The following is a 19248-nucleotide window of genomic DNA, read 5'->3' on the forward strand; positions in this document are numbered from 1 at the left end:
CCATTTCGTATAATACTGGTTTGGTGGTGATAAACTCCTTTAGTTTTTTCTTATCTGTGAAGCTCTTTATCTGACCTTCAATTCTAAATGGTAACTTTGCTGGGTAAAGTAATCTTGGTTGTAGGTTCTTGCTATTCATCACTTTGAATATTTCTTGCCACTCCCTTCTGGCCTGCATAGTTTCTGTTGAGAAATCAGCTGACATTCGTATGGGTACTCCCTTGTAGGTAACTGACTTTTTTTCTCTTGCTGCTGTTAAGATTCTCTCTTTGTCTTTTGCTCTTGGCATTTTAATTATGATGTGTCTTGGTGTGGTCCTCTTTGGATTCCTTTTGTTTGGGGTTCTCTGTGCTTCCTGGACTTGTAAGTCTATTTTTTCACCAGGTAGGGGAAGTTTTCTGTCATTATTTCTTCAAATAGGTTTTCAATATCTTGCTCTCTCTCTTCTTCTGGCACCCCCATAATTCGGATGTTGGTACACTTGAAGTTGCCCCAGAGGCTCCTTACACTATCTTCGTATTTTTGGATTCTTTTTTCTTTTTGTTTTTCCAGTTGGGTGTTTTTTGCTTCTTTGTATTTCAAATCTTTGACTTGATTCTTGGGATCCTCTTGTCTGCTGTTGGATCTCTGTATAATATTTTTATTTCAGTCAGTGTATGCTTAATTTCTAATTGATCCTTTTTCATATCCTCGAGGGTCTCACTAGGTTTATTGAAGGTCTCACTAAATTTATCGGCGGTTTCTAGAAAATTCTTGAAAAACCTTAAAAGTGTGGTTTTGAACTCTATATCCAGTAGTTTGCTTTCCTCCATTTCTGTCATTTGTGACCTGTTTCTTTGTCTCTGCATTTTTTATGCTTCCCTGTGTTGATAGAGTAGCTTTCTGTGCTATGTGTCCTATAGGGCCCAGTGGCTCAGCCTCCCCAATTACCTGAGGTGGACACTCTTGGTGCACCCCTTTGTGGGCTGTGTGCACAGTCTCGTTGTAGTTAAGCCTTGATTGTTGTAGGTATCACTGGGAGGAATTGACCTCCAGGCCAATTGGCTGTGAGAATCAGCTGTGTCTGCAGTGGGAGAACTTCTGTGCTGGAGACACCCCTCTGGGGCTAGACTTGCTTCGATGGGGCTTTGGTGCTCACTGAGTCTGCCCCCTGAGTGTGTCCCTTATGGATCTGAGGAGTTGTAATCTGGATGGTCCCACTCTGACCACTGGGTACACTGGCTCTTGGATCTAAGGAGGTGCTAATTTAGCCTCTTGCCTGAGGCTACCCAGCAGGAGCTATGGAGAGATCTGTAGATTCCTCTTCTTTGTTTGGGGTTTGGAGGTGCCCAGATAAGGCCCAGCTGTGAAGCAATGCAAGCTGCTGTGGGGCCTTGGGCCTTCTTTTGGATGTTCTGGGTCTCTCTGACCCAGCTGCAGTTTGTTAGGTAATTTTCAGATTGCAAAGGGCCAGGTCATTCATATGCGAAAGGCTCTTCGCACAGCTTGGGTGGGGCGGGGTCTCAGGGAATCAACAGGGCAGAGCAAACAGCTATGGCTGATCCTCAGCCCTGCCCTAAGAGGCCTCGGTCTCAGTGTCCCGCCGTAATCGCTGCAAGTACCTCTGAGAGAAAGCCGCCCTCAAGTTATGCCAAATGCCAGTCAGTCCAGTTTCTCCCCATATGAGTCTGGGTCCCAAGAGACTTCCCGGAACTGGAGTTCAGAGCAGTCAGGAGCTTGAGACTCCCTCCCGATTGAAAAAGACAACCTCATCCTCAGTTGCCAGCCCTTTCCGCGTGCGCCTCCATACCTCTGCACTTTACTTCCACACCTCCTGTGAGTCTCAGTGTGCTTTTCTCTTCCCTTCTAGTTGTAGAATTTCCACTCAGCCAGCCTTCCTGTGGTTCTGGATGATGTCCGTTTTAGTTGTATTTTTGAAGTGGTTGTGCGAGGCAGCAATTTCCGGTGTTTACCTATGCCACCATCCTGGTTTCTCCAGCTGATTTACATTTCTAAATACCAGTTCATTTTTCCCTTCAAGTGGATCCCTGGTTCATTCTCACTCTTCTGTCCTTTGTCCTTCTCCCTGTCTGCCCCCAAAAGAACTGAGTGAGGAGGCTACTTTGCAGTTTTATTTTTCCTTCAGTAGGTTTATTTTTCCTTTAGTAGGTTTGCTGATTTGCCCTGAGACCGTAGGTTTCATTGTTTCTGATAAATGGAATAGGATAAGGCAAGTTTATTAAAATGTAAAGATATAAATTTCATGTTAAATTTCAAAGGAGGTCAAGGAGAAAATTCTTTAGAAAGCTGCTAGGATAATAGGGTGGCAGACACAATAAAGGATGCTTTCTAAGATGTGAGGAGGCAGTGATCCCTCGAGGTATTTGTGAAGTGTGAGTTAGTGGACGGAGGGGTCAGTATATTCCTACTATACACATGTTTTTGAGTCCTTCCTAACTGTATGATCCTGCCTAAGTCATGGGCCATCAGTCACTGATAGTCCCTGTTGCTGCGCACCATTCTCCAGGCTCTCCGTCTTAGGCTGTAGAGCTGGGATAGTTTCATGCTTGCTTACCTAAATCTCTGTGATCTCTTCTGAGCTGGCTGCTTGTTTTGAAAGATTCCTTATCTTTGCCCACAGATAATTTTTAGACCTGGAAGAAGCCTGTGCAGACTCTGCAAACTGACCAGCTTCAGTTTCCTCATTTGTAAAGTCAGAGGGTTAATGAGCTAATCAGGTGTTCTTTCCAGCTCTAAATGCTGTTTTCTCCTGGGCACAGTGTTGGGAGTGAGAAATTAGGAGATTGATTCATGTATCTTTTAGAATCTGATATAGTTCATGGGGATGGTAAAGTCTTATTTATTGATGTGACATTGAATTTTAGTCATTCTGATATTATAAGGTAATTCTTTTTTAGGATATGTTCAGGTTTTTGGAATAAGACACACCTATAATAAATACACCTAAACTAAGGCAGAGCTCTTTGTTGATGCATTTTTATATCCTTTCTTTTATAGTGTCCTGCTATAGACTATACTAGACACACACTTGATGGTGCTGCATGTCTTCTGAATAGCAATAAATATTTTCCCAGCAGGTAAACAAAACTTTTAAACATGGCATTAAACTTTTTGGATTTAATTTAACAGATTGTTGTTTTTAAAATTAAAACTAGGTTCCTGGTTAATGCATTGTATTTTTTAAGCTTTATCTTTTATTCAAGTTTTGAAATTAGGGTTATAGTTAAACTAAAGGTAACAGGACTTAGTTCCCAAAGCTTACAGGCCAGTTCAGTCAAGGGTAGTCCCGGCTGCTGTGTCCTTGTCCAGGGCTCTCTTTCTGACGCTTTAGAGTTGGGATATTTGCACACTTACTTACTGGAGTCTCTGTGACCGTCAGCCTCCTTTTAGACAGCATGCCTCAGGAGCAGGCTTTTCTTAGCTGGACTGCTTGTCCTTGCCTATTACAGTCCTCATCAAATAAGATCTGGGAAGAAGCCCTGTGTATACTGTATTATATTGGTGAGGTTTGTGACTGGTCTTTTATTCTGTTGAGATATTTGTTATCAGGTGGATCAATTTGGAAATTTTATTTCCCCCCAAATATCTTTAACTCTAAAGAGCTCAGATAAAATATATAAAAAATGCTGGGTTTTGCCACAGTATCCAAATACATTTAAAAAAAAAAAAAAGAATATCCGAAATATGCAGGCAGTTTTTATTTCTCAAAAAAAAAAAAAAAGAATCAAGTTCTATGGAATAAAACAGTAATTCCTTTTAGCAGTTTTAATCATCTCTAGAGAACAAACAATGTTATATGTGTATGTTTTAGTAAGTTTTGATTTGTCAGGGATTTGTTTTAATTGCATTAAACTACAACGTTTCAAAACCATGATACTAAATTTCTTAGGCACTGTGGTTACATAGAAGGAGCCCTGGCTCAGGAGTGAACAGGGGTCTAGTCCTGCTCTTGCCACTTACTAGCACTTTGACCTTTTCCCTAGGTGTCTGTTTTCACACTTGTGAATTTAGGAGATTGGAATACTGTATATTTTTCATAAGCTCTGTCAAGCTCTGTGAATCTATGATTTCTATTTCTAGGGTTAGCATAAAGGAATCATCTGTAGCAAAACTAGGATCAGTGTGCCGTAGGATTTACAGAATATTCTCACACGCTTATTTTCATCATCGGCAGATATTTGATGAATATGAAGTAAGTATGTTTTACTAATTATCCTGATGCATTCTTATCAGAATGACAATAATATATGCTGATATTATGTCTCATTTTTTTTTGTTTTGGTGGTATATTAAAATAACCTTTTTTCTTCTTCTCTACAGAATGAAACATTTTTGTGTCATCGGTTTACTAAATTTGTGATGAAATATAATTTGATGTCCAAGGATAACCTGATTGTACCAATTTTAGAAGAGGAAGTTCAGAATTCAGTTTCTGGGGAAAGTGAAGCATGAAGGGAATCATATAGAAAAAAATGTACTGAACACATAATTAACATTAATTATGTACTGTATATATATCATTTTAGACACATCAATCATGTATCCATATTATAGCCTCTTTGTTTAGTATAGGTTTTTGTATGCTGAGTGTTGCCTTTTAAAATGGGAAATACTTTTTAAGTTATTCATGAGCTGTATATTCACCGGTGTGGCACTCATGGTTTTTAAATAAGATTAGTATTATCTGTTTATAATGCCTGTTAATAAAAGAATTTACAGTTTGGTAAAATTGCTGCTAAACAATCATTGGATCACAATCCTCATCAAATAAACCCATCTATAAAAAGATGAGTAAGCTTGAGGTTTCGCACAAGCCATTTACTAAAGAAATAGTCATGTTTTCCTTTGGTTTTACCCCTGAGTTTAGTTAGTCTAGAATATTCTGTAGCACATAGTTTAGTCTTAACTATTAACTTTTCAAAAATGAGCTAAAAATGTTTTGAAATTCTGTTTATAGTTTTTGATATACATATATGATTATGTGTATGTCCAAATATAAATCAAATGAAGCATTAGTAATACTGAATGTATTAGTAATACTGAAATAATCTTAATACTACATAAAGTAAATTCTAGACCCATATACTTGGAGAGGATTTACTTTTTGCGACAGTGGACTGTTACATACAAGATGGTGATGATGATAAGTGCGTAAATGATGTTCCCACTGCAAACCTACCCTGTCCTTCCCTTCTCATTTCCCTTCACTCCCTCCCCAACTACATTGGCTGAGTAGCTTTTCACCAGACTGATCTAGTGGTAGCTTATACCTATTTATATTGTATTAACTGCTTACAGACTATACCTCATAGTAGCAATGACACTACAGGAGAAATGTGTCTGCATAGGCTCTTGCTTATCTTTGTTTTGCTAAATTGCTCTAACTACTTGGAAAAGTTTTAAAAATAGTTTGACTCTCTCTGTTAGTAATATTATTCTTTTTATCTAACCATCAAGGCAGCATTTAAATTGAATTGAAAAATATTGTAGTATTTATTTTATGACCCCTCCCTACAAAGTTTATGTTTGAATTATATGCACATGTGGTATTTTTTTGCAAGAATTTACAGGTTCCAGGGGTGCTGATGAACAGTCATACATATTTTGGACTTTGTAATAATTCAGTGTCTTAATAAGGATTTGACTGCAAATTTTACAATCTTACAATATACTGAATGCAGTTTTTAACAAGGCACTGGAGTTCTGATTGCTAAACTGGTTGTAGTGAGGCACTGTGATAGGCTAAAAAATTGTATATGTAGTGAAGAAAATGTGTAATTCCATCTCTTGAACACAGTTAAACACGGGGAACTTTTTATTTAAAATGGTTATTTTGAAGTGAAGATGAAAATGTATTCATCTTGGTTTATTTTTTTCAAGCTTGAGGACATATTTTATATCAGATAATGAGACAAGTATGTGCAGCAGAAACGGGAATGGTAGCATTTTGAGGGTGTGTACGTATCGATGCCTTTCCGAGCTGCCAGTGTGTTTGGTTTTGGAGCAGCTCTGTCCTCGTAGCCAGTCATTCTTTTACCCCAATCCACAACTATCCTTTAAGAACTTTTACGGTCACAGTGAAAGGAATGTTGACTTTGAAATTATACATTTATATTAATGTCACTATAAACCTATGGGGATATTAATTTTTACACAAACTTGCTAAATATTGAGAGACTAAATTACTAAGTTAATAAATTATATACAGCAATGTAGCTGTTCTCTCTAGATGGTGTCTCAGTGGATTCTGTTGCAGTGGCTGGGGTTGGCAATCTGGCTAAGTATTTTGAAACACATTTTGAATAAAATGGCTTAGTGTTAATGGGGAAATAAAATGTTTTTTTAAATCACTCATTCCATCTTCCCTGTGCTGTGTTTGGAATCAGTCATAAAAAAGGGGCTGGGTGGTTAGCATCAGTCTGTCGTCTTGCTTTTGTACTCACTGACGTCTTCATACTCACACTCACTGCATGTGAGGTTGACTCACTGTACTGGGCAGATCCTAATGGAACAGTCACTGTTTTTCCTTAATATTGTTTACAGACTTTGGAAAATATACATGTATGTACCTCAGTGGTAGTGAAAAAATGAATGGCCCTGGCAAATCATTGATTTATAAAGTAAGTGTTCTAAAGAGAGGGGCGTAGAAAACTCAGTTTTGTGTAATGAAGTTAAGCTCCACTTTTTGTTTGGATTATCCAATATAGAGCCCAAAGTTAAATTTTTTTTTTGTATAAAGTAATTTTGACTATATAGTCAATTCAGTCTTCTCCTATCATATTTGGGAAAGTAGCTGACTTAATTATGTTCCTGTAAGTATCATAGTTCTTTTGTGAGTATATATTTCCTTTTCTCTGATTTGAGGTCAATTTTGCATTTCTAGAACAGTTCCTCAATTAAATTCTTAATGAGTTAACACTTCTAAAAAATCAGAATAAGCCCTAGCTGGTTTGGCTCAGTGGATAGAGCATCAGTCTGCGGACTGAAGGGTCCCGGGTTCAATTCCGGTCAAGGGCACATGCCCAGGTTGCAGGGCTCGATCCCCAGTAGGGAGTGTGCAGGAGACAGCCGATCGATGAGTCTCTCTCATCGATGTTTCTATCTCTCTCTCCCTCTCCCTTCCTCTCTGAAATCAATAAAAATATATTTTAAAAAAATCAGAATAACATTAAAAATCCATGATTACATTGTTAGTAAGGACTGTGTTCTGGTTTAAACACATTTAGTAATGCCAAATATATTGTAATAGAACTAATTATCTGTTCCCTGTGTACTTTGCTCTAATCACTAAACAATGACACCCTTTTGCCTGAAGGCTTCCTATAATTTTATTTTCACTGTTAAATTCTACATTTTATATGCTTTGTTTTTGCATACTCTTTGGATGTGCTAATAGTTTCTTTGTGTAGTTCTTCCATGCTATGCAAATGTTTTAGTAAAAGTAGTTGATTTTCATTTCTTGAATGCAGCATATTGTTAACTACAGACACTACAGAGGTATTGGTACAACACGTTTAGTAGCTTTAGATGGTCAAAATATCAAATTTGTTTTCTGAAAAAATATGTATTATTTGTAGAGTACACTATTCAACCAGATACTACCAAGCGAATCTGTCAGAGCAGCGATTTTCAACTGGTGTGCCATATGAGGTACACTGGTGTGCTGCAGAATTGTTAAAACACGCAATACCTGACTACTTAGTCAGGGGCACTGATTTCTTTTCCCTTAGATTGTCAAATAAAAAATGACAACAGCCAATACAACAATAGCTGTCTGGTGTGAATAAATCAAAATTATACCAATATTTTGGTCAGTGGCAAAAAATTTTTTTGGTGAGCCACAGAATTTTAGTGATTAATTTCTTTGTGCCATGAGATGAACAAGGCTGACAATCGCTGTACCAGAGTGTTATAGTACTTATCTGAAAGATTCAACGAGGAGTCCCTCTGAACACTTCATGCATATTTTATAGGACACTTTGTGTGGCCTGGGAACCTAGTGTTTGGTGCTGTATTTATGTACAGTTAATTTGAACATCTGAACATAGGTAAATGTACTAATACAAGATAAAATAACGTGATGATTTGAGGGAATTAGAAAAAAGGGACTTTTCAAGCATTGCTTGGAGCAGGGAAATGTATGTTGAATGCAAATGAGCTTGTTAGCTATTAGTGAGAGGATCATGGGAAACGAATGGGCTTCACTAATTCTGAGTAAGATGCCAACTTTTAGAGCAAGGGTAGAGACTAAGTCCTTGTTATTTTAATTAAGTACCAGTGCCCAGATACAGTGCAGTCACTGTGGGAAGAACCCATCAGTAGAGAGTGAGAAGCTCAGGTTTAACAGGATAATAAAAACGGAATATGACCCTACTGGTTGGTGTCACATTTCTGAGGCGTTGGGAGAGGCACAGTCACAAAGTGTCAGAAGGCGGGGCCTCTTGAGTGCGTCTTTCTGGCTGTCAGGGTTCTCCAAAGCCAAGGCCTCAGGTCCTCAGCCACTCCTCAGACTCCACTTGTTTGCAAGATTCCAGGGCTCACCAGAGCCTTAGAGCGTGTTACTCAGAAGTGAAAGTCATCGCTCAGACATGGAATGAATGGGGTGTGGCAAGGGGCCAGCGTAGTGGCCTGGAAATGTGATGGTGGAGGGGGGCCAGGCGGAGGGCCACACAGGAATAGATTTCTCGATGCAAATGTTCTCGACCTGCAGGAGAAGACTTTCCCATCCTCTGAGTTCCCTACTGCCTGCTCTCCCAATGCCTGTGACACCCAGCCTTACTGCTGAGGACCCATCTGCACCCTCAGCTCGGCCCTGACAGCCACCTCCTCTGCAGGGTCTCAGACCCTCTGCTCTGATTGCCCTGCGATCTCTCTTTCCCAATAACTTATTGTTGACAGTGTTACATAGATCCCCTTTTCCCCCATTGACCCTACTGCTGGTGTCACATTCTGAGGCATTGGGAGAGGCCTGAGATCTTAAAATCAGACAATTTTAAGGTCTTTGTAGGCCCCAGATTCCACCCACATAAAGATTAAAATGTAGCCCCATTTCATATTAAATATAAAACAAAAATTTTTTAAAATATTTTATTGATTTCAGAGAGGAAGGAGAGAAAGAGAGAAACATCAATGATGAAAGAATCATTGATCAGCTTCCTCCTGCACGCTCCCTACTGGGGATCAAGCCTGCAGCCTGGGCATGTGCCCTGACGGTGACCTGGTTCATAGGTCGACACTCAACCAGTGAGCCACCGGGCTCTTTTTGTTTTTGTTTTGCAGTTTTTTTTATTATTGAGTTGAACTCTTGTGTTTATTTGATTGTTTATGTTTTTTTTAAAAAATAAACTATTTGTGTCACTTGCAGTTTTTTTTCCTTGGCTGTATATTGTTTTCTGTTAACATCTTTGTGTACTTAGAATATTGGCCCTTTGTCATGTAATCGTTTCTTGATTTCAGTTTTTGTTTACCTTTTGAGGTTGTTTATGGAGTGTTTTTCTGTGCGGAAGTTTTAAATATTCAGCCTTAGTATTTAGGCAGTCTCTGGCTTCTGTGGTTTGAATTATCTAAATATTTGCTCATACCTTATTGACTATTTTATAGTTTTATTGTTTACATTTAAATATTTCATCTGGCCCTAGCTGATTTGGCTCAGTGGATAGAGCATCAGCCTGTGGACTGAAGAGTCCCAGGTTCAATTCCAGTCAAGGGCATGCACCTGGATTGTGGGCTCGATCCCCAGTGGGGGGTGTGCAGGAGGCAGCCAATCGATGATTCTTTCACATCATTGATGTTTCTATCTCTCCCTCTCCCTTCCTCTCTGAAATAAAAAATATATTTAAAAAATATTTCATCTGGAATGTATTTTGGAATGAGGACTGAATCGCATTCATTTTAACTTGGGTCGGGGTAATTCTCCTTACGTGACGAGGTGGGAAGGAAGGGAGAAACATAAGATGTCAGCCTGCAACTGTCCGAGAAGCTGGAAGTTTTGAAAAATGGAATTCTGAGGTACTCTGGAAGGGGTTGCAAAAGGAGAAAAATCTTGAGACACATGGTTTCCCAGAAGAACAAATTTAAAAGAAGGACATGTGGTTAAGGATCGAATGTTCACAGAAAAACAACTGAAATGTTAAAACCCACTTTTTGTATGTGTGGCATAAACATTAAACTACATGTCTCTAGTCTGGGAAAGAAGAAGGAAATGTAAGTAAAATATCCAAATCTGGTCTTTCAGTTTTATATAGGTCCCTGCAATGAAAGACACGCTATTCTCTTGCTGTAAGAAATTAAAGTCATTTTACTTAGCACATCTGTGACAGTGGCCATTCATGTGCTGAGAACAACGCTGTCTCTGAGGATTTGTGTGCCTATGAAGGCACAAAGAAGGTTAAATGTATTTAGTTTTGTTTTTTTTTCATAACCAACAAAAGAAATTCTCACATTAGACTTCAGGTTTCCCAGCTGTCCGTTTGGGTGGCTCTTGGCCAGCCCACGCCGGGGGCCAGGACTCCTCCTGGCTCCGCAGCACTGAGTCCGGAACCTGGTGGAAACGTGTGGTCGGTTCAGACACGTTTTCTAATTCCCCTCGCTGTTTATTTAGTGATTTCGCTTTTGATGAGAAAATAAGAATAACTTGATTTTCATGTCTTACTGGTTCGCTTCATGGACCTGCCATGCCTTAGTGCAGTGGATCTCAACCTTCTGGCCCTTTAAATACAGTTCCTCATGTTGGACCCAACCATAAGATTATTTTCGTTGCTACTTCATAACTGTAATGTTTCTACTGTGATGAATCGTCATGTAAATATCTGATATGCAGGATGGTCTTAGGAGACCCCTGTGAAAGGGTCGTTCGACCGCCAAAGGGGTCTCGACCCACAGGTTGAGAACCGCTGCCTTAGTGCTTCCCTTTGAAACGTGTTTTTTTGTAGCAGTTGAATTCATGGTTTTCAGGGAAGTGACTGGGTGACTGGGTGAAGGGACGTAAAGTTGCTCTCATGTTACTGGACTCATAATTTCCCCGTGAAGGTTCTCTGTAGGAGCACAAGAGCAAGGCGTGGCAGGCGCTGTGTGTGTGCCTCCCTCAGTGGGGCCCGTTCCCATCCCCGATTGACAGGTGAAGTGAATCTCAGAGGTTAAGCAACTTGCTCAAGATCACACAGCTGGCAGAGATGGATACACCTCCGACCGTTCCCAGCTGGGGATCTGTGGCTATTTTTTTTTAATGTCCTAAATGTGGCCTACCCTTCATTCCTTTCCTTTTCCTGCTAGGGAGTGACCAATCACCTTGTCCTCGCGTTTCTTCCTCATCGGTCACACGTATTGACTAGCTTTTGCAGTGAGTCTTGCTCTCGCGCAGTCTCGCTGTGGCCTGACGGGCCTGAGGGAGCTGGGATCACTGAGGTCAGGTTTCTGTTAACGTTGATTTGCAGAGGGTGGTAGCGGCGAGGAGACCTGGCAGGTGAGTCGGGGCTCTGTGCTGCCCACTGGATCCCCCGCTGTAGCGTGAGCGTTGGGAGCAGAGAGGGCAGGGGAAACGTTAGGGAGGAGAGACACTATTTTGACTGGGAGGACCCAATCTCTTCTCGGTGAGCAGTGAGCTTGGAACCAAGCCGAGGTCTGGCCTGGTTTCCCCACGTGGAAGCTGCGCACCATCAGAAGGAAACGTTCCGGCTGTTTCCCCTGTGCGCGGGGACAGCCCCAGGCCTCGGTGAGTTTTGTGAGGACGAAGCAGCGTGTGTGAAAGCCCCTGGCCTGAGGCCTGCATTTGCCGCTCCGTGGCTTCAGCCTCCTGCCATCTGAAAACTGTAGGGTTTCCTACGACACCTGGTAGCATTTGTCATGCCCTTTCGTGCCTTTTCGCCGCTCTACAAACGCTGGGTGGAAGAAGCAGGATCCTCAGCTGAGCTGGTGGGGAGGGGAAGCTGCACCAGGCATGTCATCCCAGCAGCCACCGATGCGGGCCTCCTCCATGACTGGTGATGTTAGCTCTGCTCATTGGTTAAGGCCCAATCAAGGTCTGCCTTGCGGCATAAAGGGACACGTGTGCTCTGCTGGGGGCAGCTTGAGCCCAGCCAGTCTGCCTGCGGGACCCTCGTGCTCTCCCGATGCGGCAGCACCCGGGGCCCATCTGCCCCAGCTGGAGCAGGAGCTCGCATCGCCCACCGGAGGCTGAGTCACAAGTAAGTCGTGAGCGGGAGGAGGCTGAGTGAAGGCGTCGGTTTTGCTGAAAAGGTGGCAGCAGAAACATTTGGGTCGTGGAGGGTGCAAGGTCCTGCAAAAAGTCGCTGCTGTGCCTGGAATGGCGCTCCCGGCAGCGGGCTGGGGACTGGCCACAGCGGGCTTGTTCTCTTGTGTAGGTTTGCGCAGTTCCTGTCAGCTTAGCATTGAGCTTGTTCTCCCACCAATTCTCTGAATTCTCCAATAAATATTTCTTCTATTAGAATACAGTTTAGCCCTGACTGGTGTGGCTCGGCTGATTGGATGTTGGCCCGTGCACCAAAAGGTTGCTGGTTTGATTCTGGTCAGGGCATAGGGGGCTTGCAGGAGGCAGCTGATTGAGGTTTTGCTCTCACATGGATGTTCCTTTTCCTCTCCCTCTCCCTCTCCTTCTCCCTCCCTCTCACTCTAAAATCTATATCTATATAGATAGATATCTTATATAATGAAAGGCTAATATGCAAATCGATCAAACAGCAGAACAAGCAGTCGCTATGGTGAGCACTGACCATCAGGGGGCAGATGCTCAATGCAGGAGCTGTCCCTGGTGGTCAGTGCGTTCCCACAGGGGGAGCGTTGCTCAGCCACAAGCTGGGCTGATGGCTGGCGAGCACAGCGGTGGTGGCAGGAGCCTCTCCCGCCTCTGCAGCAGCGCTTAGGATGTCTGATGGCTTAGGCCTGCTGTCAGTCAGACATTCCCTGTGGGCTCCTGGACTGCAAGAGGGCGCAGGCCGGGCTGAGGGACCCCCCAAGTGCACAAATTTTGTGCACTGGGCCTCTAGTATATATATAAAATAGAGTGTACACATAGTAAAATGTCCCTATCGTACAGTTCAATGAGTTTTGACAATTGTATACACTTGTGTTATTTTCAACCAAATAAAGATAGAGGAGATTTCTATCACCCCAGAAAGTTCCCCAGGCGCCTGACAGTTGCTGTATACGAAATGTGTCCCTCAGAAATGCCTGTGTTGACATCCTGATCCTCAGTGTGATGCTGTCCAGGAGGTGGGGCCTTCGGCAGGTTTTTAGGTCATGAGGGTGGAGGCCCCATGAATGGGAGTCATGTCCATATAAAGAGCCCCTGAGGGCTCCCTTGCTGCCCACCAGGTGAAGTTATAGTGAGAAGACACGGGAGAAAACCAACCATTTGGAGACTGTTGTGATTCGGATTGACTACAGCTCTGCCTCCTGCTTGTGTGGGTGTCTGAGGAGCCCTGAAAGCCCTGGGGCCTCACAAAGAGCGACCTTTTTGTTTCTCTGTCATGCAGAGAACTGCAGTGACATTGACGGAGCCTGTCCTTAGCTCAGGGGTGAATCCCCGTGATTAGGTGTTAATGTGCATGAGGGAGAATAGGGTGACATTCGACCCAAACGGGATAGAACTAGCAAGGAGTTACTGAACCTAAGACAGCAGTGCCACAGCTGCTGTACCAGGGAAACGGCTGAACTTCACCCCCCTCCCCCCCACATCTAGGATCTGGGTCTTTTTCATCCTAACTTATAGGTATTAAACATTCAGATAATGATAAGGTTAGTCACATTCAACTCCTTAGGCATACAGAGTCCAAGTTTTGTTACCTTTTCTCAAAAGAATAGACTAAAGCTATATGTACTCTAGAACCACTTGGTCATTATTCACTATAATACAAATGTGCCATGTTACTTAAGGGTAATTGTTGGAATAAATGCTTAGGAAATAGATTTTGAGGATATGGCTGCTAAGTTTATTCTAATAAAGCCTTATTTATTTATTTTAATATATTTTTATTGATTTCAGAGAGGAAGGGAGAGGGAGAGATAGAAACATCAATGATGAGAATCATCGATCGGCTGCCTTCTGCATGCCCCCTACTGGGGATGGAGCCCGCAACCCGGGCATATGTCCTTGACCGGAATCAAACCTGGGACCCTTTAGTCCTCAGGCCGATGGCTCTATCCACTGAGCCAAACCAGCTAGGGCAAAATGTTTTTTAATAAGAAGAAATAACAGATTAAAAGCAAACTGTACAAAGAAAGTAAACTTACACAAATCTAATAAAGTGAAAAGTGATTGATGTATCAGTTTTCCTTTAGCCAAGTATACATGTCTAGCCCTGCTCTTGATGCTGCGAATCCCCTCTGTGCGGGCTGCGTGACACCGGAGTCTGCCTCGGGGCACCTGGCCCTGGGAAGAGCTGTCTGATGGTTCTGAGTCCTTTTCTGTGTCTCATAACCAGCTCACGGCATGTCGTGGGCTGCAGAAGGCATGCTTGTCTTTACCAAAAATTCAACTCTTGAATATGGAGCTTAGGTTCATCGAAAAACCGAACAAAAATATTTCTGCAAAGATTGTTGATAGCTATTTCCACAGAATAATTCTGAGCGGAATATTCTTAAGTGCCTTTATACCTACAAAGGTGAGGCTTCAGCATATGGTACGAGTGGACTAACACCGTGCCAATCCTATCTGCGGTCACGGAGAAGGCCTGGTTAGTCACACCAGGTGTGTGATAACACATAATACAGAAACATATAAACACACGGCAAACACTTGCAGTCAATAAAATGATAGCCCAATAACAAATGACATTTTATTATTCAAGTGATCTTCTAATGTCAGCACCACTGCTAATAAAAATATAGAATATGCTGAGTTCATCAATGGCAAAGCCAGCTGTCCTTCCCTTGAAGGAGCCCACATTTCAAAGCCAGCCTTTCATGGAGAAATGCAGAGCCTCTGTTCTGCAGACTTTCCATCTTTTCCTGCTGAAGTCGGGGCGAGTCACAGGCCCCCCAACCCCCTGCCCCCAGCGGAGCACAGAGGGCAGAGAGGGACCCGCAGGGCCACCAGACCCATCCCCGTGCTCTGGGCGCCAGGCTTTGGGGTCCCACGCTGCAGCCCTCGATATAAAAGTGCAATTCACAGCTCGGCAGGCGTGAAGGCTTCAGTTTCCACTCAAATTGATGTCTCCCCTTTTCATACTATTTACAATGTAAAGGAAATAAATCAATTCTTCCTGTCAACTAAGGTTTTTAAAGGCTGAGATTAGGCTCTTTCCACGTTGAGTGGTGAGGGATGCTCCTCTCTCTCTCTCTCTCTCTCTCTCTCTCACTGTAGACTATAGTGAAGCTCAATGGGTTAGCACAGGGCAGGAACATGGCGACCCTTTGAAAGCAACGACAACAAAAAGGACTTTTTCCAAAAGACATTCTAACCGGTGAGGGTTTGCCCTGTGTATACACACCACGGCTGGATCTGTTCCTCAGCCCTGTGTGTGCCTGCGTGCGGGAGGGGCATTGTTGTTCAGTGTCATTAGGACTCTCACTTCCTGGACCCCTTCAAGGGGGCACCGTGCTGGCTGAGGCCCTCAGTCTTCTTGCTGGGAGGATGGAGAAGTCCCCTGGTACCAGGTACATTCGTGAGAAAGTGACGCAGGGTCTCGGTTAGCAACCTAAGGCGGCATCTGTTCAAACAGAGGGTTTATCTGAGAGACGTGTGAACGTGCGTAGATGTACTAAGACGCTGATTCTTCTTCCTGGTCTGGGAGGCCGAGCCCAAGTGTACTCGGATGAGGAGGAGCCGAGCCTGGAAAAATCCAAGGCGTTACATACACCAGACAGAGTCACACAGGAAAGCCACGGCCGTGGTGGGAATGACCGTGTGCAGGGCCCTGGGCTGGGCCCCCTGTCACATGCACGTGACCTGCGTGACCCCGTCCTCCTGGTCCAGCTGCCCGTCGTCCAGGTCCCGCAGGAGGCCCAGCCCCGAGAGCGCGGGCCCCTGCACCCAGGGCTCTCTGGCAGGAGGGGGGATGCCCTCGGGCGGGGCGCGGTGCTCGCTGGGCGGGGACGTGGCCGTGTCCAGGCCGATGCTCCTGCTGCCGACTCTGTGCCTGTCTTCGCCTTTCACGTGCCGGCTGGCCTTCCTCTGGAACACAGAGACGGGCAGCCAGGAGTTAGGAAGATGGTGCTCCCTGTCCCTCCGCCCAAAGGTCCTTTCCCTGCTTCTCGTCAAGGCCCTGCTCATCTCAGGACCAGCTCGGCCCTTCGCGTTCCCTCCAGCCCCGCCCCGCTCTCTGGTCCACACCCTGGGAGCTTCCTGGCACACTATGCTCATCACTGGCACGTTGGCTGTCGACATGTCTGGGCCCCTAACGACACTTCAGAAGAGAGAAGCCTGTTGAGTCACCCCTGGGGGAGCAAAGAAGGGTAGGGATACATGAAGGGTTCCATTTTTCTTCTTGGTGTTGGTTGGGATCTCACAATAGAAAGTGTTCGAGATGCCCAGCCAGTGTGGCTCAGTGGTTGAGCATTGACCTATGAACCAGGAAGTCATGGTTTGATTCCCAGTCAGGGCACATGCCTGGGTGTGGACTCATTCCCCAGTAGGGGGCATGCAGGAGGCAGCTGATCAATGTTCTCTCTCATTGATGTTGTTTCTCTCTCTCCCTCTCCCTTCCTCTCTGAAATCAATAAAAATATTTAAAATAAAAAGAAAACTAAAAGGGATACATTTTAAAAATATTTATTTAGCCCTAACCGGTTTGGCTCAGTAGAGTGTCGGCCTGTGGACTGAAGGGTCCCGGGTTCGATTCCGGTCAAGGGCATGTACCTTGGTTGCAGGCACATCCCCAGTAGGGGGTGTGCAGGAGGCAGCTGATCGATGTTTCTCTCTCATCGATGTTTCTAACTCTCTATCCCTCTCCCTTCCTCTCTGTAAAAAAATCAATAAAATATATATTTAAAAAAATAAAAATATTTATTTACTTTTTTAGAGAGAGAGGAAGGGAGAGGGCAAGAGAGAGAAACATTGATGTGAGAGAGAAACACCGATCAGTTGCCTCCCGTATGTGCCCTGACCAGGAATCAATCCAGGACCGGAAAGTCGCTCCAACCACCTGAGCCCACACCCGCCAGGGAAAAGGGACACATTTAAAAAGCACAGTGATCTCCCAGTTCACAAAGAAGTTATTTGCTGAAAGTTCATTTTTGTGTTATTTGGGAACTAGGATTACATTTTCTTAAATGTAAGAGCTAAAATTATAAAATTCTTAGGAAAAAAACAACCCCGGAAGTCAGATGCCTAGGCTAGTCTTGCAAAAGTTGGCTAACCCATAGGTCTGTTGAACCATAGTGTATGAACCACACCAGTATTTTCTACTGGTTTTCAAGGCAAATACATGAAGCAAGCAGCTTTATTAAAGCGGACTTTGTGACCTCTCGGGAAATGTAATGGCTGTCTAGGGCCGTGGTCGGCAAACTGCGGCTCCCGAGCCACATGCGGCTCTTTGGCCCCTTGAGTGTGGCTCTTCCTAAGCCTTAGGAGTACCCTAATTAAGTTAAGAACAATGTACCTACCTATATAGTTTAAGTTTAAAAAATTTGGCTCTCAAAAGAAATTTCAATCGTTGTCCTGTTGATATTTGGCTCTGTTGACTAATGAGTTTGCCGACCACTGGGCTAGGGGATGGTTTGTGCAGGGAGACGAGCCCTCAGTGTGCTGCACGTGAGGGCGTGTCCCCGGAGCCCAGGGGCAAGTTCACGGGAACAAGCCCACAGTGGGCCCGCTTCCCCCAAAGAAAGGCCCAGCTTCGCATCCGAATCAGACGCAGTTGGGAGGTGCTGACATCCCCAGCGCCCCCTTGAATTCATCCAATGCAAACACTAGATTGCAAACCCTCTTCCTTTTTCTTCTCATTCACCAAATGTATTGAGTTTAATGCACGGAGTGGAGCTGGCAGATTTCCTCTTACCCGGGCACAGGGTTTGAGAATGGCCTGTTCTCCTGGCACTGGGCCTCCTGCTGGCCGGCGAGGAGCCAGCCTTTAGGCTGCAGGCAGCGCCGACGGGTCCTGCCAGACAGGCTCCTCTCTCAGGCCTGGCTGCCGGCGCCCTTTCCCACGTGCATAAAGCCCCATTCACTCTGGAACGCCCTCCCAACGCTGAATGAATACAGACGGAGGGCGAGGGCCGGGCACTTGGCGGCGGTCCTTTCCTGCCTCCTCAGCACAGAGCCAGAGGTAACTTCTGCAAGAAGCTCCGGATTGTGTCCCCGGCGACAGAGGCCAGCTCTCACATACCAATGCCAACTTCCTTAGTAAAAACCGGGTACTATTCGGGGCGACACGACATTCATAGCCATTCACTTTTAGGTAAGTGTTAAGTAAACGGCCACCACATGTAAATGCCAAGCGTTAGAAGGTGACAAGTGCCTCCCATGGGACTCTACAAATGATTCAGACACTTCCCCTTTTACCCCGTGACTCTTAGTAAGTACATCTTCAGCAGCGACAGTGCAGTGCCCCCCCCCCCCCAACACACACACACACTCCATGTGAAATAATAGCTTTTCCAAGCAATCCAACCGCAGGGTCTGAGGACTGAGCATGCAGGAGTCTGCAGCCAGACCAGCCGGCCTGGGAGAGCACCTCCTCGAACCCCTCACTGGACAGAGGATGGACCTGGCCCAGAAAGAAGGCGGGGCTTGTCCAAGGGCAGGGAAAGGCTGGCCTCGAGCTGGAGTCCCAGCGTTTCACCGTATTCTCTCCACGCTCATCTCACCCACACCCACCCACAATACGAGGCGAGGTAACCTTCTGTGTGTTCCCAAAGGAACATTTCCAGGTATTTTACAGGATACACGTGCAGCGTGGAAAACCTGGCAAAACCCACCCACAACCCCATCTTGCAGAGAAACCACTGTTAAATGCGGTGGGTTTTACTGTTTTCTTCTCTAAATAGCTATGTATTTGCATTTGCACACGGGTGTGTGCAGCTCAGTATTTCTTGTTTTATCTTCTTTTTTTAAAAAAAAATATATTATTGATTTCAGAGAGGAAGGGAGAGGGAGAGAGAAACATCAATGATGAGAGAGAATCATTGATCGACTGCCTCCTGCAAGCCCCACACTGGGGATGGAGCCCACAATCTGGGCATGTGCCCTTGACGGGAATTGAACCCGGGACCCTTCAGTCTGCGGCTCTATCCACTGAGCACCCAGCCAGGGCGCAGGTGTAGGTCTATTACTGTCTTGGAACCATCTCTAAG

General features: G+C 44.4%; 2 protein-coding genes across 2 annotated transcripts in view; one reads left to right on the forward strand and one right to left on the reverse strand.

Moving 5' to 3' along the window:
* The window catches only part of LOC102430463 (10 kDa heat shock protein, mitochondrial), a 40786-nt gene extending 34436 nt beyond the window's left edge, over positions 1 to 6350 (forward strand). The window contains exons 6-8 of the mRNA XM_023759890.1: positions 2998 to 3077; positions 4081 to 4192; positions 4321 to 6350. Of these exons, the coding sequence (XP_023615658.1) occupies positions 2998 to 3077; positions 4081 to 4192; positions 4321 to 4452 (324 nt within the window). The 3' untranslated portion in view covers positions 4453 to 6350. The remainder of the gene's footprint in view (positions 1 to 2997; positions 3078 to 4080; positions 4193 to 4320) is intronic.
* Positions 6351 to 14767: 8417 nt separating this feature from the next.
* Positions 14768 to 19248, reverse strand: part of RFTN2 (raftlin family member 2) — a 40051-nt gene continuing 35570 nt past the window's right edge. The window contains exon 9 of the mRNA XM_014461121.2: positions 14768 to 16129. Within this exon, the coding sequence (XP_014316607.1) occupies positions 15890 to 16129 (240 nt within the window). The 3' untranslated portion in view covers positions 14768 to 15889. The remainder of the gene's footprint in view (positions 16130 to 19248) is intronic.

The sequence above is a fragment of the Myotis lucifugus genome, unplaced genomic scaffold (genome assembly GCF_000147115.1).
Source record: "Myotis lucifugus unplaced genomic scaffold, Myoluc2.0 scaffold_3, whole genome shotgun sequence".
NCBI classification, from domain to species: domain Eukaryota; kingdom Metazoa; phylum Chordata; class Mammalia; order Chiroptera; family Vespertilionidae; genus Myotis; species Myotis lucifugus.